At 49.7% G+C, this 27,256-nt stretch overlaps 1 protein-coding gene across 5 annotated transcripts in view; it reads right to left on the reverse strand.

Annotated features, from left to right (window-relative positions):
- CBFA2T2 (CBFA2/RUNX1 partner transcriptional co-repressor 2) overlaps positions 1 to 27,256 on the reverse strand; it is a 58,948-nt gene that overhangs the window by 2,465 nt on the left and 29,227 nt on the right. For 3 of the 5 annotated variants that reach the window (XM_030288860.4, XM_072917157.1, XM_072917156.1), the window contains exons 2-10: positions 14,375 to 14,518; positions 11,085 to 11,326; positions 9,461 to 9,550; positions 8,570 to 8,751; positions 7,693 to 7,946; positions 6,941 to 7,026; positions 5,266 to 5,461; positions 3,551 to 3,619; positions 2,330 to 2,520 (exon numbers count right to left, since the gene is read on the reverse strand). In XM_030288860.4, the coding sequence (XP_030144720.4) occupies positions 2,330 to 2,520; positions 3,551 to 3,619; positions 5,266 to 5,461; positions 6,941 to 7,026; positions 7,693 to 7,946; positions 8,570 to 8,751; positions 9,461 to 9,550; positions 11,085 to 11,326; positions 14,375 to 14,518 (1,454 nt within the window). Of the gene's footprint in view, positions 1 to 8; positions 500 to 2,329; positions 2,521 to 3,550; positions 3,620 to 5,265; positions 5,462 to 6,940; positions 7,027 to 7,692; positions 7,947 to 8,569; positions 8,752 to 9,460; positions 9,551 to 11,084; positions 11,327 to 14,374; positions 14,519 to 27,256 lie in introns of those variants that run through there. The other 2 variants (XM_072917158.1, XM_030288862.4) reach the window with 2 other exon arrangements.

The following is a 27,256-nucleotide window of genomic DNA, read 5'->3' on the forward strand; positions in this document are numbered from 1 at the left end:
GACACTGGGCTTGAAAGGGGTTTCCTTTCCCTAGGAGCTGCAGGATGGTGCTGACTCAGCTCTGGAGTGGACTGTTCATCCCCTCTGGTCCAGATTTGAGAATATGAAAATGAGCAATTATTAATTCCTGCTATTTCCCAGCTTTGCCAACGGTTCTTACCCCCGCTGCTCTTTGCCCACAGCCGCTGTCACACTGCTCCAGGCACATCCTCTCCCCTAGACCCACCCTAATACAGAGAGGAAACAGCAGGCATGGACTGAAAAACACGCTGCAGATGCTGCTATTGGGCCTTTTTATTTCCTGTTTTAAGCAGCTCTATTTTGGTCTTGCTCCCAGCCAAGCGCTCTCCGCAGGGATCACGGCGCGCTGCACAGGCACCGTTTGCTCTGCACCCTGCCTCGCTGCACAAGAGGTTGGAGCAGGCCAATTTGGAAGAGCAAATGCTCATTTGAAAGCCTCCCAGCCAGGTGGAAGCACTGCCAGAGCTGGAGCTCCAACCTGGAAGCAGAGGGAGAGGTGTCAGCTGGTGGCTCCCGCGTGCCACCGCTTCCCTCGGAGCGCGGGGCAAGGGGCCAGCGCCGGAGCCAGGGCTGCAGCTGCTGTGGGGAGGGGAGGGACGGCAGAGCAGCTTCCCTGCAGCTGGGCTGGGGTGTAGCAAACACACACAGGGGAGGGAAGCTCAGCTGAGGGAACACAGCCTCTGTCAGAGCTGGCCTTTGTGGGGACGCGGCTGCTGTGACTGCCATCAAAGAGCTGTGGGAGCGGGTGCTGGGAGATGCTGGGCTCTACCAGGCAGCCCTGCTGTGGGGAAGGGCTGGGAGATCCCACTCCCAGGCTCAGCACTAGAGCCACCAGCTCACGGTGATGATTTATGGGCTGGCAGTGAAGCACCTGACAGGTTCACTTTGGAGTGAGCTGCTCCAGAGCCTCTGTGTCCCCAGGGGTCCTCCACCTTCCAGGAGAAACAGGACTTGTGACCAAAAAGCCCCCAACAAAGGTGTGGCAGCTCTTGGAAAACTGGGTTACTGCTTTGCAGCTGTTTACACTTCAAGTGATTTTCAACTGTGTTGCGAAGGTTACAAGATGTGCCAGAATACAGGACAGCTTTTAGACAGGGGCTCTAGGGCTTGCACAGGGGTGCTCAGCAGCTCTCCAGGTCCCAGACTGCTCCTCAGCACAGCTGGAGGAGGAGGACACTCCTCTGCTATTCCCCTATGGAGAAATCACTACTTGTCTCATTCCTTCCATGGCTTCCTGAGCAGTTCCACCCACTCCCATCATGAGACTGGTGCCTTCAACCCTCAGCAATTCCATTGGGAATTGCAGCATGACATAATTCTCTGGAATGACACCTAGTAATTCCATGGTTCTGGTCACACTTGCTGAGCCCCACCTGAGCTGAAACCCACCAGGAGGAGGGGATGGACCTGCTGCCTCCACAACCCAGCAGACACAAAGAGCATGGTCCCACCAGATTTCTGCTCAGCTGACACAAACTTTCTGCTCTTGTACGTGCAGAGAAATTAAAATACGAAGCAAAGCCCACATGGATGGGATGTGGTAGTGCAGGAATGAGCCATGTGATTCCCCTTGCCCAAAATCTCAAAACATCTACCAACTGAACTTCCTCTTAAACAACGGGGAGGCTGATTGATGATTGAAGAGGAGAAAGAGATTCTCTGAGGCATCCATTCAGCATGTGGCACTGGCTATGACAAACCAAGATCCATCCCTTCTTTTCCAACATGCAAGTGTGGTACAGACCACCCGGAATGTGCAAGAGCTTTTCCTGCAGCCCAGCTTCTGCCCTGCCCTATTTTCAAGCCCACAAACAGCAATTTCTTTCCTGCAAAGATCAAGTACCCCACCATAATTTCTGAGCTAAACTGCTGCATGCACCAGCTTCCTTTTCTCTTTGCTTCTACACCTCTTTCAATCCCACAAAATTCCTGGTGATTACACTGAGTCCAGCTCAGGGTGCCCAGTGGTTGCACACACACGTGTCCACAGACACTATTTTAGGCTGACTCCCTGCCAGCAAAACCTAAAAAGGATTTTTGATTATATTGGTGCATTGTTTAGTTATTGATTGGAGAGAGACTTCTAGAAGGAAAAGGTGTTGGAGACTGGAGTTTACAGCCCCCTGGTCTAGTGGAAGGTGTCCCTGCTCATGGCAGGGGCTTGGAATGAGATGATCTTTGAGGTCTCTTCCAACCCACCCCATTGTGCAATCTATGATTCTGTGAAAGGCGTGGGGGCCCTGCAGGCTTGACCTGGAGGCTCTGCAGCCTTGGAAAGCCCTTGCCAGGCTGTGCCCTGGCAGCTCACCTCGGTGGACTCCTCCTGCTCGTTGATGACGAGGAAGGCATCCTCGGTGGCCTGGCGCTTGGCGTCGGCGATGGTCTGCTCCATGCGCGCCCGCTCCGACGCGATCATCTCAAACGCCTTCTGCTCCGCCTCGGCCACCGCCTTCTGCACCTCCGACATGGCCTGCCGCTTCACCTCGTTCACAGCTTCTTCTGGAAGGAAAGAGCAGTGTCGGAACTCAAAATGTCCCTCAGACATTTTTAGAGGTTCCAGGCCTTGGTCAGAAGCATTTGAGACCCTGGCAGGCAGCTGAAAACAGCTGTGATCTTGAGTTTGAACCATGGAATGAATTACCAACTTTGAAGGTGGAACAAGCGGTCACAGAGAGTTAGATGGTATAGTAAAAGTAGTCACAAATTAGAAGGAAAAATTTTTTAGTATTGTACAAGGGGGTTTTAACACCTGTACAGGGGGGTTTTACTTTGTACATGGGGGTCAGGAGTTCTAAGATGGAGGAAAGTGGGCCTGATCCTGTTCTTCCTCCTTCTTCTTCCTTACCTCCATGTTCTTGGTGATGTTGGCACTCACAGATTGGTTTAGAGTAGAAGAGCACATTGTAACATAGATAGTAGGTATTGGGGAAAATCTGTAAGCATATAATACGTAATATATCATATAAAAGATAGCAGCAGCCTTGGGCGGGGAGAGAGACGACGGAGACACCGGACAGTGAGGGTGTCAGGAGTGTGTGTGTCTCTGCCTGGGCCGCTGACCAGAGCAGCCGCAGCGAGCAAAGACAATCTTTTAGATAGCTAGCAATAAACTGCCTTGAGACCCAACAACAAGAGGCTGCGGAGTCTTTCTTTGGAAGCACGGGTTGGAGGAGAGACTTTACCACCACACGAGACCCCTGAATCAATCCCGGGGTTCTCACAGAGCAGCCTCACCCACCCACCCTGGGAGTGAGGGAGCTCCCAGAGAAACACGGCTGCAGCAGCGTGCTCCCAGCACCAACGGGCAGCAAGGCCAGGCTCAGTCCCACGGGATCCCCGTGGCACCACAGAGGAGCAGAGCCCTTTGGGACAGCCAGGGTGGGGACAATGGCAGCCAGATGTGCACATCCCGGGGTGTTGCTGCAGCTGGGTTCCTGCTGTTCCTGCACAGCAGATCTGCAGCATGTGTGTTTTGTGTTCACCCCGGGCGATGCGGCAGGATCCCGGCCAGGTCACCACAAACACTTACCGGCTTTTTTCCAAATCTCCTCCGTGACGTAGCCCGTTCCCGACCTGCTGCTGAACTCCCGCAGGGAATCTGACAGAGCAAGGGACACAGGGAAAGGTCAGCAAAGCCTCATCCCACCCAGCTGCCTCATGTGCCCAGTAGTAGCTCAGGACATCACGGGGCAGGGAAGGATTGACCCATTAAAACTCAAAGCAGAGGATTCCTATGGTTAAAGCCATTCCTCAAACACTCAGATGATAAATTACAACATTTAATTAGCACCTTGAATAATTTATGACTCTGCATAACCTATCTCCTGTCTGTACTCTAAAACAACAGGCAATGCTATAAATGTATGTTATCCAACTTCTGCACTGTCCAGAGGCTGTGAGCATCAATCTGCACACCAGTTTACATCAAGCATAGCACTTCCCAATCCCAGGGCAATGCAAAGGCTTGAACTGATGGACAAACTGTCCTCCAAAACACCTGGAGATGCTGCCTGATGCTTAACTGAACTTTCTCACAAGAGCAATAGAGCTTGAAAATTATCCCTAGGTCCCACAAGGGGAGAAAGCAACAGCTTTCCAAATTTATATAAAAATTTTTAATTATATCACCTTTAACAACATGGGGCTGAAGTGTATTAGTCATGATATACTTAAATATAGAAGGGCTAAAAGCTGGCTGTGCCCACCAGGCTGTCACATACACCCACTGCTCCTCAGGCTTGGTGGCAACTGGAGCCAGGGGCACTTGGATTCCTTGCAGGAGGATTCACTCTATATTTTGTATACAAACAAGTAGAATATACATCAAATTGACATTTATTCTTGCTGGAAGAAATCCATTTTTATTACCGAATAATCAGAGGGCTTTTCCCCAGAACTTGATTTACAGTGGGTTTGTTTGGATGGAAATCAGAATTACATTGAAATAAATCAGCATTTAAAACTTGTTTGTTCTATAGGGTCAAACCTCTGCATACTGGATGGGGAGACCAGTCAGCTTTGATAAAGTTGACTCATGATACAAAAATAGAATTAGTAACACAGGTAGCTATTACACTTACAAAAGCCTTTGGTATTTTTAGACTAAATAGACCTTGACATTTAAAATCCTTAAGGCAAGAGGGACTGGAAGGGGGAGAGTGGTGGAGACTAAAACCTCTTCCCTACCTTTTCACCCCCAGCTTTGGACCAACTTTGGCCAGCAGCGACAAGAAAAGCATGAGCAAAGGTGCCTTTAGACGCTGACAAAAACTGCTTCCTGTGTCGTCTCTCTGCAAATACTTGAGAAAAATACTTAAGCACTGTGTGGATGTGCCAGCCTGGTTTTTTTTTTTTGTTATGGTTTGGTTTATTTTTGTTTTTTAGAAGGCAAAATGGCAAAAGCCCCATTTATTTGATCGTCTCTTCTTTTATACCTTAGTTCACTACAGGTGCACCTGACTGGTCATTTAATCAATACATTCCACACGATTGGCTAATTAACAAGACACCCATTTGTAAGCAACCTTATGAGAAAAACACGGAACAGATTGTTAAAAACCACCACCTGCAGACTGTTGTAATATTTGACTATCACTGTTTATCTCCAGCTCCCTAAAGCCTCCCAGGCCGATTCATCAGAGAACTTATCGAGCTTTCTGTGTGTCTGGCCAGGCTGTCACATCCACGGCAGTGCCTAACCCAACTCTGCCCACCCACCCACCCCTCCGTGCGTGCCCAGCTCACCGCTGCCCGCGGAGTCGGCGCTGGCGGGGCTGTGCTGGCGGCTCAGCAGCTCGGTGCCCGCCTTGCGCGGCTCGGCCGTCTCGGAGCAGCGCCGCTTCCAGTAGTTGAGCTCCTCCCTGTCGGCCTCCTGGCAGCGCCGCAGCACCGCCATGGAGCGCCGCGTCTTCTCCACCATCTCCATGATGCAGTTCAGGGCCTGCGGGGTGAAAGGGTTTCAGTCATGTTGGATTTCACCCCGGAGTGACCATCCCAGGCACAGCACTAGGGAGGGTCACCACAAAAGCTGGCTCAACACCTCCAGGACACGCTCCTAAAAGTGGAGAGGAAAACCCCACCACATTCCTATGGTGTGGGAATCCAGGGCTTCCCTCTGGCTGCCCTGGCAGGGGTCAGGAACCCCCCTGGACAGAGCCCCCAGAGACACTGTCTGTGATCTCTGTCCATGGAAAAGAGTTTTCAATCTTACAGGATGAATTACAAGCTCTGAGTGTTTGATATAAGTAATAATTAAGTGTGGCACAGGTGCAAAAGTAAAATTTTAGGATTCTAGACAAGGGGTTCAAAGGGGACAAGATGGAGGAAATTGGGTGTGTCTTGTCCTTTTTCTCCTTCTTCATGCCCTCCATGTTTCACTGTAGTGTTGGCATTTTTCTGTTGGTTTAGGCTGGGGACACACTGTTCAACGTAGGTGACAGATATTGGCACGTTATTGTAAATCCAGCACAGGTAGTTTGTGGTATTTAATGTTTGTACCATCCCACTGAGGGCAGAGCCCCACACGCTGCCCTGCAGGACAGAGCTGCGGCAGGGCAGCAGAACATGTTAGAGATAAACAGAATAAACAACCTTGAAACCAGCACAGACGAATTATGGCTTCTGCTTTGGCAGGGGGGCAGAAAGACAGAGACTTTCTACAATCTCGGAATCATCAATACCCGACACTATGGGATTAGGGTTGGTTATGCTGGTGTCAGTGCTCCAAAGTCACAGTCCAACTCCAAATATTCAGCTACTGGGCCTCTGCTCCACTCCAACACCATTCCCTCAAAAAACCCCATTAGCTTTAAACCATGAGGTCTCTCTGCATTTATGATCAAAGCTGAATTTTAATCCCATCTCTTTGATGGAAACAGCAGTGAAGTGCCTGGAGGAGCTGCCTTGCTCAGAAGGAAAAAGCTCAGCATAAAAAGCACCAGGTCTTGCTGTTGGTGCCTTTTTTTGGTCCATAAAAGGCTGGCACCTCAGGGAAAAAAAGTCTTAAAATACAGTAATGATAGGTTTACTCATTTTGTAAGTCCATATCCTGAGTGCACTTAGTGCATCTGTGCACTTGTGCTGGCCAGGGCTGGGGCAGGAAAGATCCCAGTGGGGATAAAGCTGAGTTTGGTTGCTCAGCCAGCCACGGCAGCACCTGGCCATGCTCTGCAGGAGAAGGTCCCCAGCTCCAGACACTTCATCCACACCAATTTTAATTTCTACTGACCATGGGCAGAGGAAACCTGCCAGGAAGTGCTACAGCTCCTCTCACCATCCACCTGCTTGTGGTGGCTTGTTCTTCCACCAGCCACCAGGAGAGCCTGGATATGATATCAACAAGGAAATCACCAACTGGAGCAGGTGGAACACTGGCTTGCTGCTTCCCACAGAGCTTCCCACAGCCCCTGCCATTCCTTACGTGATCGAGATGCTTCCACTCATCCGCCCACTCCCTCTCTGTCAGGCGGTGATCCACCAGCTCGTCCTGGTAGCCTCCATTCAACCCTGCAACACAACACAGCCACAGAGGGATTAGATGGACCAGTGGAGAGAGAAGTGGCCCCAAAGCAAGAATAAAGAGCTCTATTTCCAGCTCCACAGAGCTGGGATTTAAAAACACATCTCCAGGTGGCAGCTCTACAGGGGTAATTCATGCTGGTGCTTTTTTATCCCTGTCTGCTTCACTGTCTGGGAAGTGCTACAATCCACTTGTGGCTCCAGTTCTGACCTGTTTGTGGAGCTGGTTTTCCTGTTATAAACTCACAGCAGCTCAGAGCCCGTGATTCAGGCTGTTGTGTTGGAAACACATCATGCACCTCCCACACATTCCTTAGAGAAACGGGGCAGGGGGTCAATCTCTATTCTCCTGCTTTGGAGCTCTTGGAAAAGTTAATTTCTATTTCCCTGTCCTCTCTTTCTGTCTGCTGGGTTGGCTACACTCAACTCACACACTAAGTCCTTCCTCCTCACCCTCAGAGAACTCCAGCCTTCATACAGGGAAATACAAACTCTCAATCTTCCTGTTTGTAACTTCCCATGGGGAGCTGTTTCCTCTGAACTCCCTGCAAAGACTCAGCTGTGAGGATATGCCCAGCATCAACCATCTTTGGGCATGAGTGGCCAAGCAGAGACGAACACCAAAGCTCAACCAGGAACTCTCCAGGCTCTCACCAAGCCCACTGTGCCTGTCTCGGATCTCTCTGTGCTCCAACATCTTGCTGGGGTCCCTGTAGAGGTGGGAGGTGGCAATATCTTCCAAGGTGTAGTGCTGGAGGGGTGGTGGGGTGGGGTGGAACTGCCCGCTGGGGTTCATCAGGGGGATGGTGAGGGCAGGGCTGTGCCGGGGTGCGGGGCTGATGGTGCAAACCCTCTTGGCCGGAGGCTCTGTTGGCAGCGACTCCCTCTCAAAGCTGCTGTCTTCCCTCCTGCAATCACACCAGCAGAGACAGGCATTCCTTAGCATCCCATAATGTACTCAGAAAGATGCAGATTTGGAATCAGCAGGGTTTGGGCAGCAATGATTTTACCATGGGGTAAATGCAGAGAGCTCAAACAAATGCGCTCAATTTGCGAGGCGATGCACAAAGCGACCCCGTGAAAGGAAAGGGTTCAGGATGCTTGAGTGTTGTGATTCATCTCTCTGAGCATGACCAAATTAAAATTTCACAGTTTTTATAAATTTGAGGCATGCTCCACATAATTGCATAACAACTTTTATCTTGGAATAAAACGTGGTGAAAATGAAGCGCATCCTTCCCAGCCCTGCCAATGCCTCCGCTCATTGCCTTGGGGGTGGGAAACTGCTCAGCTCTCTGGCTCAGGCTTCTCAGTGCTACCCAAAAGTCCCTCTGGGACACACCCTGCCTGAAAGAGAAACCCAACCTGAATTCATAGTGCAGCAGGAGCAGTCATTGGAGTCTTAGAACAGCCAGAATAGTTGTTAGGAGTGATAAGATCCTGGATGCTGCTTAAAGCTTTGTCAGCAGCAAAGATAAAACAAAAGTCACGACTTCAACAACTGAGCGGAGTGACAAAAGCTGTTTCTCACCTGTCTGGACTGTGCCTCTTGCCATTGCCGTTGACCTCGATGAGCAGCTCGGAGGAGTCAGTGGGAGAGGTGGTGTTGGTGTTGAGCAGGATGTGCTCGTGCTGTGCCAGGTACTGGGAGGGCGTTTGCTTGGCAGCGCGGGCACAGTGCAGCAGCTCCCGCTGCAGCAGAGGGAGGTTGGCCTGCAAAACAAGCACAGGGCTGGATTACAGCAGGGCAGGGGGGTTTCCAGCTGTTCCAAAAGGTTTGGTCTTCATCAGTACCTCAAAGCAGTAACACCTGTGACCCATGACCCCCACTCAGGATCCTCCAGCTCCTGGTGTCTGCACTGTCAGATTTACCTGTATTTTCCCAGGAACCTGATGATGGTGGACCCAAAATCCAAGTGTTACAGGAAGCACTGTGTGCTTCTAGCATCTAGTTACTCAGAGATGTTATGGAATCCCCATTCCTTGAAGTGCTCAAGGCAAGGTTGGACAGGGCTTGGAGGAACCTGGTCTATTGGAAGGTGTCCCTGCCCATGTCAGGGGGCTGGAATGAAATGGGCTTTAATGTCCCTTCCAACCCAAACCATCCTGCAATTCTGTGATTTAACCATCCCAGACAGACTCCGTGTGCCAGCACTTCAAACATTCTAGATCTGAACATTTGCAAATAGGCTCAGAAGCTGCCACATGGAGCTTGGTTTGCCTCCTTTATCTCCAGCACACAAGCAGACATATGTGGCACACAGCACAACGACAGCCAGTCCCACACGGCCAGCGCTACGCCCTGTGCAGTCTGTCTTGGGCTCCAGAATTGCTGTGGTGCTTGCAAGGAGAGCTCTCCCAGCAATGTCACAGTGCCAAGAGGCACAAGGAGTGCCAGCAAACCCCAGCAGCTCTCTGTCACCTTCAGGAAGGGGATCACAAATGGCCGGAGGGGGAAGTTGGTCGCCTCTTGCAGCTTGCAGTGAAATTCCTCGATTGTCACCGTTGAGTTCTGAGAAAAGAAATTAAGAAATGAAATGGCAATTTGTTATTATTTTTAGACATGTGGGAAATGGCTCCAAATGAACAGAACTGGAAGGGAGACAGCATCTGCCGCTCCAGGACTGACAGTGTTTGCATTGGATCCTGCTGGATGTAGCCAGCAAGGCTCAGGCCAGCGGAGCAGGAATGCTGCACCAGGAGAGGGGTGGGAACTGCCTGGCTCAGCACCCCCCAGCCCCAGAGTGGGAGGCAGAGGCTGACTCCAGGGCAGCAGGACCCAGCTGGCATCTACTGCATGCTGGGGCAGGCTGTGGAGAGTCAGACTTTGATCCCAGCTGCTCAGAACTGCACACCTTCAGTTCTCCTCATCTAACCCATCCATGGAGTCTCATCAGCCCTCTGGTCACTGTGGTCCTCTCCTCTCCTGTCTCCCCCGGGGCTGCTCAGGCTGGGGAATCCCTGGGACAGCAGCATTTGGTAATTGCACATACAAAACTCAGCCCTGCAGCAATAAGCACAATCTGGGGTGAGAACAACAGCCAAAGAGACCTGGACAGCTTCTCCTTCCCTCCCCAAAAGGGCAGGCTAAGGTACTACCCTACATCCATGGAATTAAATATGCTACATAAATGCAGCAGCAGCATTTTTCATCTATTGCTTAAGGCCTGGAAGTGGCCCTGAGGACATGGACGGACTCAGGTTTGCCTTGGAAGCAGAAATGCTCCAGGCTGCTGCAGTTTAGCTCTCTTCAGTGCCTGCTGAGACTCAAAAGAAAATGTGCCAGAAAGCAGATTCAGTGCAGAAGCCCCACTGGGTGCCCCATGGGACCACAGCTGCCCAAGGCTCCAGGGCCTCAGTCCAAGCTCACAGAATGGTTTGGGTTGGAAGTGTTCTTAAAGGCCATCTCATTCCACCCTGCCATGGGCAGGGACACCTTCCACTGTCCCAGGCTGCTCCAAGCCCTGTCCAGCCTGGCCTTGGACACTTCCAGGGATCCAGGGGCAGCCACAGCTGCTCTGGGCACCCCACCCTCACAGGGAAGAATTTCTTCCTAATATGCAATCCAAATCTCCTCTTTTTCAGTTTACAGCCATTCCCTCTTGTCCTGTCATTCCATGCCTTCGTAAAGCATGTGGAGTATCATGTCTAATGCACTGGACAGTATTTCTCCCAGATATTGTGTATAATGCAAACAACTGATACAATTCTACAGCAAGACCTGTTCATTTGGTTTGAAGGGCGTTCTCACAGCAGGGGTTAGGAATGAGATGATCTTTAAGGTCCCAAATCAAACCATTCTGTGATTCCATGATTTACAGAAAAGCTTTGTCCAATTCCTTCCAGCTTTCCTTAAGTTTAGCTGCACACAAACTTGTGCCTAAGCCACTGGACAACAACTTTTTGAAACATAGCAAAGACAGGGAAAAATACATCATTGAGTTTCTCAGGAAGCACAAACATAAGAGTCCTGCTCAGCAAAGGTGCAAACAGATGACATTGTGTGCCAGGAAAAGCCAGGCAGCCTGGGACAGTGCAGGACTTACCACAAGGGCCAGAACGAGGGTCCGGACCTTCTCCCCGATCTCTGGGGAGATGTCATTCCCAAACTGCTGCAGGGTGGTGAGGAAGCGCTTCAGCTTGCTGAGCTGCCGGGCTCCACACGTGGCTGGGAGCTGCTGGTTGGTCAGTGAGGAGGAGGAGGATGAGGAAGGGCCGTTGCTGAACCTCTGGGGTGGGGATGGGGCCCCGTTCAGAGTCGGGGGGGAATGGTTTATTCCGTTGGGCACTGCAAAGGGGAGACAGAAGCGATGCTGAGCACCAGATGGGCACATCCCTGCGGTCTGCTGCTGAAGTGGATCCATCCTCCAGCCAGGAGGCTGCTGCTGCTGCTGAGGGGCAGCTCAGGTGGCTCCACATCACCAAGAAGGGCTGGCAGAGCCTGCCCTGAACCTGCCATCCCTCCCTGGGGATTTACAGGGAGTTTTGCAAACACAGTTGTTTTTTTCCACCTGGTCCCATCTGCAACTTTGCCTTCCTGTAAGTGGTGAGCATGTTGAAACAGACTGAAGGGCTGGAAGTTTGGGAACTCGGCAAGGGATTAGGATAAATTGTTGACATCTCCACGCTGTGGTTGTGCAATGTCGAGCCCTGTCTGATGAGCAGCTGTGCACTGGGGCCCCAGCTCGGTATAAACCCAGAATTTCAGTGAAAATTTGAAATAAGAGTCATAGCTGATCCACGGGGTTTATCCTTAAAAACCCAGCCCGAATCCCTTATGGATTTAAGTGCTGACAAGGGGGCCACAAAGTATAAAACCATTTCAATTGATGGCATTCAGAGAAGCCCTGAAACCACCTGGCAGAGCTGCCCCTTGCCTGTGGGAGGAGCAGATACTTGCAAGAAAAGATGCCAAAATTTCTGCTGCAGCTTCATGAGGATCATAGCAAATCCTGATGAACCCAGTGAGGGGTTTTTCAGAGAAGCCAGGAGGTACTTGAACAGTTAAACCACTCCGAGGCACGCCAGGGTTGGAGGCTAGAAAGGCTCCACACACCTGGACCTTGGTGGTGAGCACAGGAGGGAAACTGAACCAGAGTCAGTTACGATTCAAGGAAAGATAAGGCTACAGAGACCAACAAAGGTGGTTCCTGCTAACCAAGGGGTGACAGCCCTCACAGACAGATGATGAGATGAAGGTGAAGGCCAGCACTGAGAGGATGGAGGTACAAAGGCAATGTGAGCTCATGCCTTTTGTTATGGAGCAAAGCAACCTGAAAAACTCCTGTTCTTCACACACACTCCCAAAGCAGCAAAGCAACAGGGACATCAGGATGTACTCACAGGTACAGCGCCACAGAGTACACCAGAGCTGTGTGAAAGGCAAGGCCTTTCTGGTAATTACTCATAAAGGCCTTTATTTCACTATAAAAGGGTTATAAATAGGGTGAAGCTGCCAAGAGAAGCTCCTCTCAAACAGCAAAGGCTGTGCAGCTCCGTGCTCTCCGGCGGCCACAACTGAGGCACTTTCCCCCTTCTCTATTTCACTTCCTCTTATTCTTTCAGATGAAAGTCTGGGGAGAGCAACAGACTCTATTTACAGCTCAGGAGAAAGGGGCTGTGAGACACCCCTGGGGCTGTGGGGGACCCTCGGGAGAGGCTGCCAAGGAGGGAGCAGAGATGCTGGTGGCCAGGGGATGCCGTTAGACACGGCTCCGTGACCATGCTGCGTTTTTGGGCTCAGCCTCCCAAGCCTCTGCCAACGGCACCACCACAGGGCAGCTGGCAGTTATCTGATCCTGCACATCACCAGGATCTGCTCCACCACAGACCACACAGCAGGGCTGGCACCTCCACTTCCAGGTGAGAGCACAGTGCTGGAACAAGCAAGGCAGTGTGCCAAGACCAGTGAGATTGCTGGTTTGGGGACAGCAGGATGACAAAATTCCTGGAAACAAAGTCATCATCTAAGGCTACTCTTAAATTCTGCCCCAGGTCCTACACAGTCAAAGGTTTTGCTGCTTCTCCAACGCTGTGCTAGTGATCCACAGGCAGGCATGGCTTTGCTCCACCTCACATGCCCAAGCCAGGGCAGGTCACACCCCCGCTGAGTGATCACGACCCTCTGGTGCAACTGAGAAATGAAAAAGCAAGAATGAACTCCACCATAGGTCACATCTCTCACATGTCTTGGAAAGAGGCAATTAAGTCATCTGCAATCAGCAGATTCAGGCTGCTTGGCCCTTAACAGCGTGCCAAGCATCCTCATTGGAAAAATTAATTTCTGTCACTTTGCTAATGGTCTTTTTCTGCCTGAGCAAAAGAAGAGCCATTAAAAACGCCTGAGCACATAAAGATGGGGACAATGTGTCTGGTGGGATAACCTAGTGATTAGTGCTGCTGCCAGCACATCACAGTGTGTCCCTCCAGGAGGCTGGGCTGGAAATCTGCAAACCCCACTGCCAGCATGGAAATCTGAGATAGCCCAGACACTGTCATGGACAGCACAGCAACGCAGAACCAGCTAGGGAACACTCTGTGCAGGGAAAAATGGTGAGGAGAGCATGGAAAATATGTACGTGCCATGTGTGGGGGTCAGATAACTGCATGTCCAACAAAGTAAAGGAGCTTTGCTCCGGAACAATGCTTTTAAAAAGACATTAAATGGCTTAAATGTTGGCTAAAGAAGGAAAAAAAAGACCCTTTCTAGGCCGTAAGAAAAGGCTGAAGGTGCTTTCCATCCATGGAGTCACCTCTGAGCAACACTCAGCTAGAAGACGTGGGTGCAAGGCTGTGCTACAGCTGGGCAGGATCAGGACTGAATGTGGCTTAATAGGAAAGATTATAAAGAGAAGATGGAAAAAAGAGAATCTGGATGGACAGCAAGGAATTTTCAAGGCTGGGAAATTAAAAATATGAAAAACTTTCTAATCTCAGCTGCAGGAATGCTGTCTGCAAAGTGAGATACAGCAGAGTGGGAATTAACTCCTCCAAAAGATAAAGAGGAAAGCCCAGCTCTTGGCTTGCTTGAAGCTGACCTGATAAAAGATTCAATTTCTTAAGGAGTTTATGGTGGAAATCAAGGCTGCACCTGCAAAGAGAAAGACTCAAGACAGAACCAGGAGCAAGGCAGGAGCAGGCAGGGGGGCAAAGGGGGATTACACAGCCTGTTTTATGTCCTGCATGCGCTACAGAACTGCAGGAAAGCCCCGGTGCCCCCTCCCGCCGTGCCTGCCTGATGGCTGGGACACCCCAGGGAGTTCTGTGAGCACAGCCTGCCCTGCTGGCTGCAGCTGCTCCCAGGGCAGGCAGCAGTACCGAGCTAAGCCGGGCTTACGTGCAGTCGGGGTGAAGGACACGGGCCGGGGGCCGCCGGCGTTGACGGGGGGCAGCGGCGGCATGTTGGGAGGAGAGGACCTGGACTGTATCTTCACTTCCACGGGCGATCCGGGCATCACTGGCACCCTCTTCTCACCAGCAACTGTACCAAGAGAAGGTGGCAAGGCTTAGTGACAGTCACTGACACGCATTTCCCCGCCCAGCACGCCGGGAACAGTTGCAGGGGTGAAGATAAGAGCTGGGGGAAGTCACGCAAGGCTCCCACGCTGTTCTGGAGGGTCCCGAGCTGGGGACAGGCATCAGGGGTCATGCCTGTGGTGTCAGTGCTCACCATCCCAGTCTCCTGACTCCATCTCCTCACCCCTCATGCCCAAAGATGCTGTTCAAAGTGTTTCTGTCGATTTGCTTTGCCCCTGTTTAAGATCTCTCTGGTACACATCTCGCTGAGCCTTTCCAGAGGAATCCCAACCTCCGGGAGCCAGGCAAGCAGCACTCTGGACTTGGGCTGTGCCAGAAGTGACTGGAATGGGCCTGGGGTTGTAGAGATGGGCTGGTATCAGTTACTCACAGCCCCACTCCTGTGTGCAGTCTCTGGTGTCTAATCTATCAGCAGCTCCAGTGGCTGGGATCAGACAAAACGGAAGAAACATCCTAATGTAATACTGGGATGCCTTTTTTTTTTTTTTTTTTTTTTTGAGAGGGGTGTTTCGGGGTATTTTTGGTTTTTAAAATGCGGACAGCTCAGCAGACAAAGCCTAAGGATCTCCAACTCCAAAGCACAGCTCCTGTGGGGTGCTCTGTATTGCACTGCCAGTGTCTCCAGTGTCCGTGACCCCAAAGAAACCATCCCTCTGAGATGATGGTCCCCACTCCCTGCCCTTCAAGCAGCCCCTCCCCTTGCTCAATTAACTCACTAACGAGATGTGAGCAGCTTGTCCCACCCAGGAACACGGTCCCAGGCACGTCCAGCTGCACCCCAGCTCGGGCTGTGAGGGAGCTCAACTCAGCCTCCACCACTCAGTGATGCAAGCTGGGCTTGGGACCACTACCATCTCATTGGTTATCCACAGCTCTTACCAATATCTGTCAGCTGCAAGAAACGCAGCTTTTGAGCCCGGGCAAACAATGAAATGCTACATTCCTATTGAGTGCTGAATAGGTGGCAAAATTCTGCACTGAAATACAACTCAAACCTGCTACTTCTCGACTCCCAACAACAAAAATGCTGCTTTTGAGAGCAGAGAAAACACAAACTGGCACCTGAGCCCTCGTGCTGCTGCCTAGGATCTGCTCTGTCAGCCCCAGCACCTGCTCAGCCACCGAGCTGCCTAATTTATTTTCCTTATGGCAAGTCATGGGGAATGCCAGCGAGGTAACAAATGAACTTTGTTATTCCCAGCATTTCTTTCTGCTGTTTGCAGGAAGGGGAAGCAGGGATGATACACACTGAAAATCCAAGTTTTCCTGCCCTGTCAGTACAGGTGGAATAACTTGGGTTGGAATCGCTACAAAACTCACATCTCAGAACATTTGTGTCTTCATTTATCTAAGCCTGCTTTAAAGAAAAGGAAAAAATTCCAGGCTTTGCTTTCATGAAGTAGAGAGATATTGAAGCCAAGGGAAACTACTATTAATTTTAACATATAATAACTACATTAATCCCGTATTGCAAACTACTGTACATGTGCTCCAGCTTCTATACAATTGAACCCTGATGTGCAGACCCTCCCTGTCATTCCCATGCATGAATGTGATATTCAGATGAATAATCATGCATTGATGTAGGAACATGACATCATTTATACATGTAGGCACCTATTCCAGCAGGTGAGTTTATCAGCAAGAGCAGGGAAACCCCCTGACTTTCTTTCCTCTCTACATAAATGCAGCAAAACAGTGAAATTTGGTACACAAAGTTAGGGGTATTTCTACCACAAAAAGTCTGAGTTCCCTCACTCAGGCAAGGAAGGGACACATTGCTAAATGACCCAAATTTTGCTATCAAAACAGCACTAATTGTGCCTCTCCAGCACTCAGTGTCAGCTGCCCAACGAGCATGCAGGGACCCACTGTCACCACTGCCTCCTCTCCTCCCATGAAACCCCCTTTCCCAACCTGATACTGCCATACTCTGAGAGTATGAAATCCTTAAGTTCTCTCCTATTCCTTCCTACAATATTCCTAGGGCACATTAAGAAAGCAGAACTAATTTGGTTAATTTACAGGGAGGGAGATAAATTTCACATAGAATTTATAACCCCAAAATAAAACCAGCTACTGTGTGAGACACCAAAGCTGAAGCCCACAAGAAGCCAACACCTTCCTTTCCAAGCCCACTCCAACAGACAAGAAGCAAACAGGATTGTTAAATTTAAAAGCTTCCTGCTAATGACCTGGGGCATCTATAAATGCAGATAAAAAACATCTTTCTGAAGCTCTCCTTTTTTAGCCTAAACATGCCAATTTAATGAGAATCATCTGAGCAAACCAGGCTGTGACCAAGGGCTTGAGTCAGCCTTGAGGTGACCTGGGGCTACAACTGAGCCAGTGTGCTGCTCCCTGGAGAAAGGCTGCCTTCCTGGTCTCATTCTTTCACTTCCACCACTGGGAAATATTTACTGGCTCACCTAGAGAAGCTTTTCAGTGCTGCCTCCATTTGCACAGGGAGGATGCAGAGATGCTCCTCAAAACGTGTGCAAGTCACTCAGCTGAGTCACTCAGACAAAGAGTCAAATGCCATCACAGACTTCTCTAACAAGGATAATTGTTGTCAATGACTGAATGCTCCAGGCACCAGAGCAAGATACCTGCCCAGACCCGACACATTGCACTGTTTCCCTACAAAACCTCCTCCTTCCAAACCTTACCTGGATCAGAAACACAAATGCTGTTGTTACTTCTCAAGCAGTGCCTGCAGGAGCAGGCCAGACATATTTATGGCACAACACTTTGGCTGTCAAGCTGCCAAATGTCCAAACTTTGCAGTGACAAGTGCTCAGCTCTGCGCCAGGACCTGCCCAAGGTGACCAGGGACAGAGGCGGCAGCAATGTGGACACCTGGGTGGGAGAGCTGCCTTCCCAGCCTCAGACACACAGGAATTTAAATGGGAAGGGGACTCAGAGAAAACCAAACCCAAGGAGATGCTGTTTGAGTCCTGGCTCCACGCAGGAATTCCATCTCCTCCAGCAGTGGTGCGGATCTCACGCTCTCAGCCGCTCGTGCTGCCAGCTGGGCACGGACAGCTGCAGCCACAGAGCAGCCTGTGCTCCTGCCCTAGATATTCCTGTGCCCCATTTAGGGAGCCCAGGTGTGCAAGAGAGCAGAAAGCCCCAGAGCTGTGAGTACACCTGGAGCCCTCCTTCCCTCCCTCCCTGACACGCTGCAAGGCGCCGGGTTCATCTGGCTCCGCTCTGGCTGGCGCTGTGCACCAGATTTCCTTCGCTGCTCCAGTTGCCATCCTGGCGTAACAAATTAAAAAGGAACATATGTCAGGATTAAGTGCAGCTGATGATTTTCCTTTCTGGAGAGGAGGAAGAGCAAAGTGACGCAATGGGACAAGACGCCAAGAAAAAATCTGGGGTCTCAAGTGATGCTCAAAGAGGTCCCACTCCTGCACCCCCAGCTCTCCAACACCACAGCACATCTCAGAGGGGCAGCTCCAACACCAGCTCCACGCAGATCTCATCCTATTTATTTTCTTAAAGAAGTCTTCTACCTATGGTGTTTAGTACTAAGAGGGTGGTGCTGTGACAGGCAACTTCAGCATTTACTGCACTATAAACTGTATAAAGAAACTGCTTCATTAATCTCTTCATGCCTGTGAGCTTGAGAAAAGGGAAAAGGCAGAAGAAAAATACTAGCAACAAGTTAGGGAGTATCTCAACTACACTGGAATTTAAATTAATCCTTAAATTCCTTTGGCAATTAGAAAATAAACTAAGTGATGAAAAAGAACTAGAAACAGTGCATGAGGAGAACTGGATGTTACCTTCCCCCAAAAAGCAAGATTAGGAAAAGAGTGACAGTGAGGCAGAGAGACACAAATGGTCTCCTCCTCATCCTCTTCCCAAAGTTCAAAATATAATTCAAGGCAATGTCAGGAGGTGCTCAACCCTGCTCAAGAGAAAGCCTTGATCTAGATTCCCTAAATCCCATGGCAGTGCCATGGATTTGCTGAGACCCAGGGAAGAGAGGAAGAGCCACTGCTACAGAGCAGAAAATAGGGATAGTTTATATGAATTTACACTGCAGTGTCTGCATGGGCACAATTTAATCCAGTCACATCCCTGAGTGGTATCTTCAAGCCATTCCTGATGCACAGGTAGGATTCCCCCTGATTCCATGGCACAAGAGTTAAGGAGGAAGGATGAACCTGCATGCCCTGGGAGTGATTTTGGAGCTGTCATTTGTAAATAAGCTGCAAAGAGTCAGATCTGTGTCTCACCAGCCCATGTGCCAGACTTGAGCTCTCCAGCTTTCTGCAGAAGTCAAACCATGAAATCTCTTGGAAGAAATAAGAGAAAACTACATGAAACATGAGACAGCCCTGCGACACCCGGAGCTATGCCCAAGTACGGGTTTGCTTGTCCCTTTGGCAGCTTGCAGGACAGAGAACATGCTCAAAATCAGCCCTTGTTAACAAAGCTTTTACCACTAAGTGGTTACATTGCAAACCTGTAAATTAACAAAGATGTTTTTTAAGTAAAAGGCTGCGTACAAGGTTCTGCCCAGGGGTTCAGTCTCAGGAGCAAAAGCATGTAATGATTTCAGACAGAAAGAAGTTTAATGAAAGCAGATATTTTTCAACTTTCATCTGGAACAGGCAGAACATACTCATAACCTAAAAAGCCTCTCCTTGCCCCAAAAAGTTAAAAGCCCCAAATTCATACCTGCTTCTTGAGAGCAAGGGACTGGAGAACTGTCCCAGTAACAACAGTCAAAGTCAGATCCAGCTGGAGAAATGCTTTGGTCACCCATGAGCCAGGTCTGAGCTTATTCCAGAGCCAGTGGACAAACAGACACCCCAAAGGTGATCCACCAAGGGAGATAGCCACCCTCCAGCCACACCTGTCTTTGCACTGGCCCTGACACCAGGGTGAGCACTCGGGCTAGAGGCACGAATTATAGACCACCTACAAGTCAGCAAAACGAGCCCTTCCTACAAACAGTCCTTGGAACTTCTTTCCCCACCATTCACACAGATCAGAGTCCCTGGGTTTAGACAAAGCAACGCCAAACGTGGCTAAATGGATAGCGAGGCCATTGGAAAGAGGGAAGTGCCTTTAACAGCCCCTCTGACCCAAACTGTTGTATAACTCTGCAAGCAGCTCCATGCTCAGGCTGAAGGGCAGGCCAGGGAAATGCCCCAGCCCAGCCCTGATGGCCCCAGCGAGGAGGACGTGCTGCAGTTGGCTCCTCACAGGGTCCCTGTTGATCATCTGAATGCAGACGAGAGGCAGCATCAGTGTAACCTGACCTGATAATGTAAATAGGGTGAAATGAAATATGGTTCGCCACCTCCCCAGCTTTGGCGAATGTTTATTTTGAATAACATGCTTATCTGCTCCAACTGCTCACCATCTGTTTTCAGTCTCCACCAAGCTAATATTTTTCACATTTAGGAACTGAGAAATGGGAAGAATTACATTTAAATTTTATTAACATCTTTCCTCCGCTCCAAGGTTGCCTTTCCCTCCCCTTGATGGCTCTAAGCCATCTGTAGAGCACCTTTGCAGTTCTCCAAGGCATGCAGATGAGAGGTGATCTACATGCAAAGCAAGAGCAGCATTACTCAGGCTTCCAGAAGATGCCATTTACTGCTTCTCCACCGCAATTCTCTCCCTCACCTGCTTCCAGACAGCTTCCCCCAAGCTCAAACTCAAATCACATCGTCAAGGGAAAAGTAATATTTTATCTTTTTGCAGCATTGCTGCATCAAAAAAGCAATTGAGAGGGAAGACTGAAGATAAGCATCAGGAACAGGGCTGCCAATACAGCAGCTTTCAGAAAAAAAGGATGGTTGGGTAGGTCCCAATTTGGAGGAGAGTGAGACACTGGGAGGTCTGTAGTGAAGATGACTTCTCTCTACAAATATTGACATTTATTTTCTTGTGGGGTGGTTTCTAGAGGTCTTTCTTTGCTTGAGTCAACAAAAGGCGATTTACAACCAGCACTGGGGGACATGAGTGTGTGGGATAACCAGGTCACCAGCAAGGGCAGGTCACACGAGGTCCCTGTGCATCCTCCTCCCTCCATGCCATGCAGTTGGCCAAGATGCTACTCCAGCAGCAGTGCCAGTGGGTAACTCATGTCCCTGTGCAGATATTTCCTCCACACCATGTGATCAGCCTATTTTTACCCCGTTTAGCTTGGTTTTATGGCACATCCCAGCTCCTGAGCTGTAAGATGCTGTGGGAGTGGAGAGGGCTCGGCACCTCTCAGGAGAGCCTTGCATCACACAGGAGGGAGCTGCTGAGCCTGGGATAGGCATTTTATAAATCAAAAATAAACGCGTGTATCTCCATTGCCATCTAGTCCTCTCCCACACACAGCTGTTTCACTTTAAATCCCAATTCAATGTGAAACTCAGATAGAAGAACTTGAAAGAGCAAAGTATGTTATCGTTCACAAGCAGTCCAGAAAGCAGTTAATAAGGGAAATAAGATTAATAATTTATTCCTGAAGGCAGACTGCAGATCTTTATCCGTCCTGCCCTTCAGTGATTTTTATAAAATCCTATTAACGTGCCTGGCTCTAGGAACTCAGCGGCAGCGCAGGTTGGATTTCGGGGCAGCTCCAGCTCTGCCTGTGCCATGGCCGTGCCAGAGCCAGCAGCACAAACCTGCTCAAGAGAAAGCCTTGTCTCAGGGCACTCCTGAGCTCTGCCCTCCTCTGGGGCCAGGGACACAGAGCACCAAACCTGCGGGATGTGGGATTCACCCCACAAACTGTCACATCCAACACACCCCACAGCTGCTGTACATCCAGCCCCCAGATTCATCTTGCTTCCACAAGAACACAATCCACGCTGTTGTGGTAATCCCCACTCTCCTGCCCTCTTTCCTTGAAGGAGGCAGGGAATATTACCCTGACAGCCATTTCCACCCAGGAGCTGCTGCTGCTCCAGCCACCACACCACAGCCATCCCCTTCCCACACCACAAGCATCCCAACAAATAAATTCTGGGGACCCAAGTTCATCCCTTGATGCTCCTGGCAGCAGCTTTTGCCCATCATTGTCTCAAAGGGATGCTGTGAACTCTGCCAGGGAGGCCGAGGTGCCCTGGTGCATGGAACCCTCCTCATCCTCACCAGCTGATTGCTCTGCCCTCATCAGAGCCAGCCACCCCAGAGGGAGGCACACATCCTGGAATACAGCCCAGGAGAATACATTCCTGGAAACCAAGGCCTGCATTGCAGTTTTAGGATAAGAAGCACTTTGAGGGGAGTGATGCAGCCTCCCCAAATCACCCCTCTGGCCGGTTATAACCTGGGACAGGGCACTCGTTCAGCAAAGCCAGAGCTGCTCACTAATTCATTTGCTTAGATACTGCTAAGTATTTCAGTAATTTTTCATTAATTCCTTGTTCCATTTAACATTACAGAATCAAGACTGGTTTTTTTCTTTAAATCACCCACTCCCATAACAATATTAAGCAATATTTCCTCCCCTGAACTATTTACTCCTTGGGCTAAAGCACTCAGAATGAAAAATGAAAGCAGTTACAGATATCAAACAGGCAATTATCACAATCATGGCAAAAAATTAGTTCTTAAAAGTATCAGCCTGCTGCACTACTCTCCAAAGCCTCCAACTCTGAGTGGAACAACGGTGGCAGGAGCAAAGTTTCCAGATGGGAACATCTGTGTCTCATTTGCCTCAGGGAAGAAAACACCAGGAAGATTAACGGCTCCTGAGGCTGGTGGAGCCCAGACACAACACGTACAGAAGGGATACCATGGAGAAAGGCTTGGAGCAACAGCCTGCTATCAAAGATTGGGTTTTTTTATTTAATGATTATTTTGCAGCGCTTCTACACGTGGGGAAATGAGATGTCAGGGCAAAAGAGAGCTTGGGTTTTACGTATTATAAATGCTGTGTAGAGTGAAAGCAAGAGTTAAGTTAATTATGCTTGTATTAAAAAAATAAAATAAAAGCAGCACTTTTACCATCTCAGATATTTTAAGATAGAAAAATTAATTTTAAGAGTTGGCTTTAAGGGGTTACACTCCTAAAAGGTCTGAAATTGCTCCCTGCCCAGAGCATCAAGGCCATGGATTCACCCCTCTGGGGTCCAGTGAACACCAACTTTACACCAGAGAGTAAGAAGTGATCCAACAAGTGGGAAACTCATGGTTGAATGACCGAGTCTCCCCTGGCAATGGCAGTAAAAACCTGTTTCCCTTAGGAGCATTCCTTAAATTCTGCCACAGTTTAGGGACCACATTTCCGAAGGTGGGCAGGTGTATAATCCACAGGTTATACAGAAGAACAACTGAGCACTGTAATTTTGAGAGTGCAAATGTGTTTTTTCATTCTGCCTAGGCTAAATGGAGTTTATTTACCACGGAGTAAATAAAACTGGAACTTTTGTACCTGTAAAATTTTGGGAGGTCCAAGAGAGGGGAAACACAGTGAAACAAGCTCTAAGTTTAGAAAGCATTTTCCACCTTAACAGAGGCTTCGAGACAGCCTTTAGGACATGATTTTATCTAGCCCTCATAAATCCTTTTGAAACTTGGACTGCTGGCCATTTAACAAGCAGCTCCACCCTTCTCCTGCTCTCCAGATGAAACACATTCGCACTGGGCTCCATTTTGTTCCCTCCTTCTCCGACCCAGCAGCACCAGCAAAGCACCAGAGCCTGGGGAACCATGGTTAATTAGCATCCTCTAATTACTAATTAGCTCCAAGGGGCTCTCTGCAGCTCCAAACAGTCAATGGGAATGCATCCACGGGTTTAAACAGGCTTGGGAAAAGCAGAGCTGCTGAAGCAGGCTCTGAGGAGTGACCCAAGGAGCTGCACAGAGAACCCACAGCTCCCCATGGAGGATCCACCACTGCAGCCCTTGCTGGGCTCTCAGGAACAGCTCTGGAGGAGCCCCAGGGAGGGTTACAGGGTTCTCTCATCCAAGGGGAGCATTCCCAGGGGGTTCTGCCTGCTCTGCAGCTTCTCCTGCACAAGCACCTCTCGCACAGATGCTGCAATTAGAGGTGTCTGAGCAGTTTGTGGTTTAAAAATCCATCATAAGAGATTTAAGGCACAAATTCATCCCAGCAGCACCCCACAAACTCCATTTAGGACCCTGAGCCTCCTCTCTGCCTGAGTTTACCAAAAGAGATGAGGAGAGGGCAATGTGCACAGAGCAGATCCCAGCAGGAGCTGATGGGCACCAGTGCAGCAAGGCCGCAGCTCCCCCTCTGCAGCACTGCCCTGCTCCCTGCTGAGCTGCTCCAGGGGAGCACTGCAGGTCTGGCACTCCCATGGCTTCCCTGGACAAGCCCTTCCCAAGGGAATCCTGCAGCTTCTGCACTGTGAGTCTGGTTCATCCCAAAAGTGATGGTCACCAGGTGAGCGAGCCTGTTTTCACTGCCTGGTGGTTTTCGTCCCAGCTCACAGTTTCAGCAGGAAAGGCTGTGGGAAAGGAGAGCATTTTCTAGCCAATTCCATAAGAAATTTAGGAGGTGCTGAGAAGGATGCTGTTTCTGGGTGAGCACAGTGAGCCCCTTTGCTGAAGGCTTCCCACCAGCAGCCCTGCTCTGCTCACTGCAGGATGAATCCCTGCCTCTCCAAGGACAACCATTTGGGGAGTTTCCTCTGAGAAAAGCATCCCACTCCACTGCCTGGTCGGTTTTTAACCCCAAGCAGCTGAGGGATTGTGTGAGATCCCTTATCACAGTGCTAGGTGAGCTCAGATCCCAATCCCACAGCTCCTGGCACTTGAGATCCTGCCCACCCTCTGCCTCTGCTCCCAGTTAGCTGCTGGGAATAAGTTTCATGCAGGACAAGTTCCTACAAGGATGTGCGTGATCTGTACAAAAACTCCCACAAATTGTTATAAGGGCAGCAAGGTTTACTCCTGCTTTTGTCATCAGAGAACCCAGAAATCCTTCAGCCACAGCAGCTCCTTCAGGAGAGACAGTCTTGTCTGTGCAAATATGTCCTTTCCCCAGGTGTCCCTGAGATCCACCGTGATCCTGCCTCACTGGGTACAACAAACACAGGTACTGTCCATGACTTGGACAGGTCCCCATCCCACACAGACACTCCCAGGGATCTGCACAGCAGGGCAGGGACAGCCTGGAGCACCTCAGAAGTTCAAGCAATTTGGAACAGCCTGAAAAATCATTAAATCTTTAAAAATAAAAGGATGAATTCAAACCCACCTTAAACTCACCCAGTGACTGAAGATTTGGGAGCTTTAAACCTGATTACTAAAGACATACAGGAGGAATTTAAAGTCAAACTTTAAAACCATTTAAGAAGACATCCCTCTTGCTGTCCTCCATCTTCCAAACCCTACAGCTTGATGGTTTGGTCCCCAACACTATAAATGAACCTTAAAATCAGCACTGACCTCAGAAAACAACCAGTACTGAGCAAATCTGGATTTCTTAGAGCATCATGAATATCACTGAGCACAGGGATCTGGGCTAATGAGAACAGAAACAGCAGGTCTGGGGTTTAAGAGCAGAGGTATCCAGTGAGTAGAGAGTACTCCAAACGAGCAAAGCACAAACTGGGATAAAAAGATCTCTGCATACCAGGCAGACACACAGCAGCAGTGCTACCAGCTCAAGCACCACCACCAATAACTGTTAATAACAGCAATTAGAAAAAAAGCAAGGTCACTTCTGAAAAAAGTGAGATCTCAAGGCAGAAAACCACATTTAGTCCATAACAACCAACAAGACCACAGAGAGCCACAAATAATACCAAGGACACCCAAAGCTATTACAAAAGCCTATATTAAACTAGGAAAAAAAAAAAAACAAACTAACAACAAACCTGTTTGTTAAGCACAGACCAGGTACAAATCCTGACCATCTGGAGAAGAAAGCAATCCAGAAACTCATAGTCAGATGGGCCAGTTTAGATGAAAACAATGGTCATTTTAGCAAAAAAACAAAACAGAAACCAAATCCAGTGCAAAACAAACCACTAACCAAGTTCTACCACAAACCAAAATGAAGCAATCAAGGAAGGATACAGAAAAACATTCCCCTTGGGTCCCTGAAGTCATACCATTTCCAAATATAAAGCAGACTCTAACACAGAGTCTCCCTTCTCCAGATGGAGGCTGAAGAGCAGGAGCCAGCCAGCCCCAGGGCTAAAGCTGCACCAAACTTTATCCAAAATTGGGCAAGTTGTCCAAGAAATCAAAAGGAACTTGGGAAAGATTTGGGAAATCTCTTTCATCCTCGTTATTTACAACCTCCTACAAGTACCAGAGGGGACTCCATCCCTCTGTCAGTGTCTGCAGGGAAGGGTCACAGCAGGGACCAGACCCTACTCTGTGGGGACAAGAGGAATGAGCAGGAACTGATGCCCAGGAAGTTACACATGAATTTGAAAAACTTCTTTACTGTGTGGGAATGCCCTGGGAGGGCAAATATCTCCCTCACTGGAGGTGTTTCCAAACTGTCTGGACACAGCCCTGTGCCGTGTGCTCTGGGACGACCCACCTGCTGTGGTCCCTTCCAATGTGACCCACCCTGAGCTTGTGTGACAGGAGTGTCCCTTGCCCCACAGCCAGGCTGGCTTTCCCAGGCAGCCCTGCCCACAGCAGCAGCCCTCTCAGTGCCCTGCTGATACTGCTGAGGTAGCCAAGGCTCACTAATGACTCCCCAGCTCCCTGGCTCTGTGGAGAGCTCACTTCATTCACTTGGGCGCTAAGTGCATTCAGTGCTGCCCAGCTAATAGTCCCTGCCATCACTGGCACACACAGGAGCCCTGCCAAGATGACAATTCTGCCTCTTAAAAACACTCCTCACACCACTACACAAATGGCTCTTCCTCTGTGCCCCAAGCCTGAGCAGCTTGCGGGAAATTTCCACCATCCCCTGGAGCTGGAAGCACAGGAGGAACCCCTTTAGGGGTGTGTTTTGGAGGGGTGTAGCACCTGGAGCCCCACGAGCCAGCATCCCCTGTAGAGTCCAGGCACAGAGAGATCAGGATGGACAGGAGAACCATCAACATTCAGTGTTAGAATCATGGAATGGTTTGGGTTGGAAGGGACCTTGAAGATCACTCTGTCCCAAAGCCCTGAACACCTTCCGCCAAGCCCTGTCCAACTGGAACATGAACACTGCCAGGCATGGGGGATCTACAACTTCTTGGTCTGTTCAGGCAATGATCCCAGCAGTGGCTGTTTCTGTGTGCCTCCTTCCCCTCCCTCTCGTGGGCAGCAGAAGTGGAGAATTTCCATGGATAACCTCTGGAGATTCAGCGATGCACAGGGACTGGAGAGGGAAGGCTGGCTCAGCTGCTGCTGCCTTTGCTTTCAACCCATCACGCAGCACAGACAAGGTTTCCAATTCATCATTCTCAGGGCTGTCCTCAAGTAGTTACCAGTAACCTGCATTAACCTGCTCCCCATCAACTGGAGCACAGGTTAAGACAAAAACCCAAAAAGCTCAATTGCCAAAGTTGTGAGACCAGGGCACAAAACAACCCAGCAAATCCCCAAGTTTGTTCTAAACTGCCATTTTCCTTCCCTGGTCACAGCAAAGCCTGTGACACCGTGCCTAAAAATTTCCTCTACTGATGCAGCAGTGAGGCAGAGCCCCATCTGTGCCTGGGCACAGGTGAGACTTTTCACTATCGTGTAAGTGCAGCCTGCCTTTCAATTACACTCACAGCCCATTAGGCAAATTAGA

The sequence above is a fragment of the Taeniopygia guttata genome, chromosome 20, assembly GCF_048771995.1.
Source record: "Taeniopygia guttata chromosome 20, bTaeGut7.mat, whole genome shotgun sequence".
In the NCBI taxonomy this organism is placed as follows: Eukaryota; Metazoa; Chordata; class Aves; order Passeriformes; family Estrildidae; genus Taeniopygia; species Taeniopygia guttata.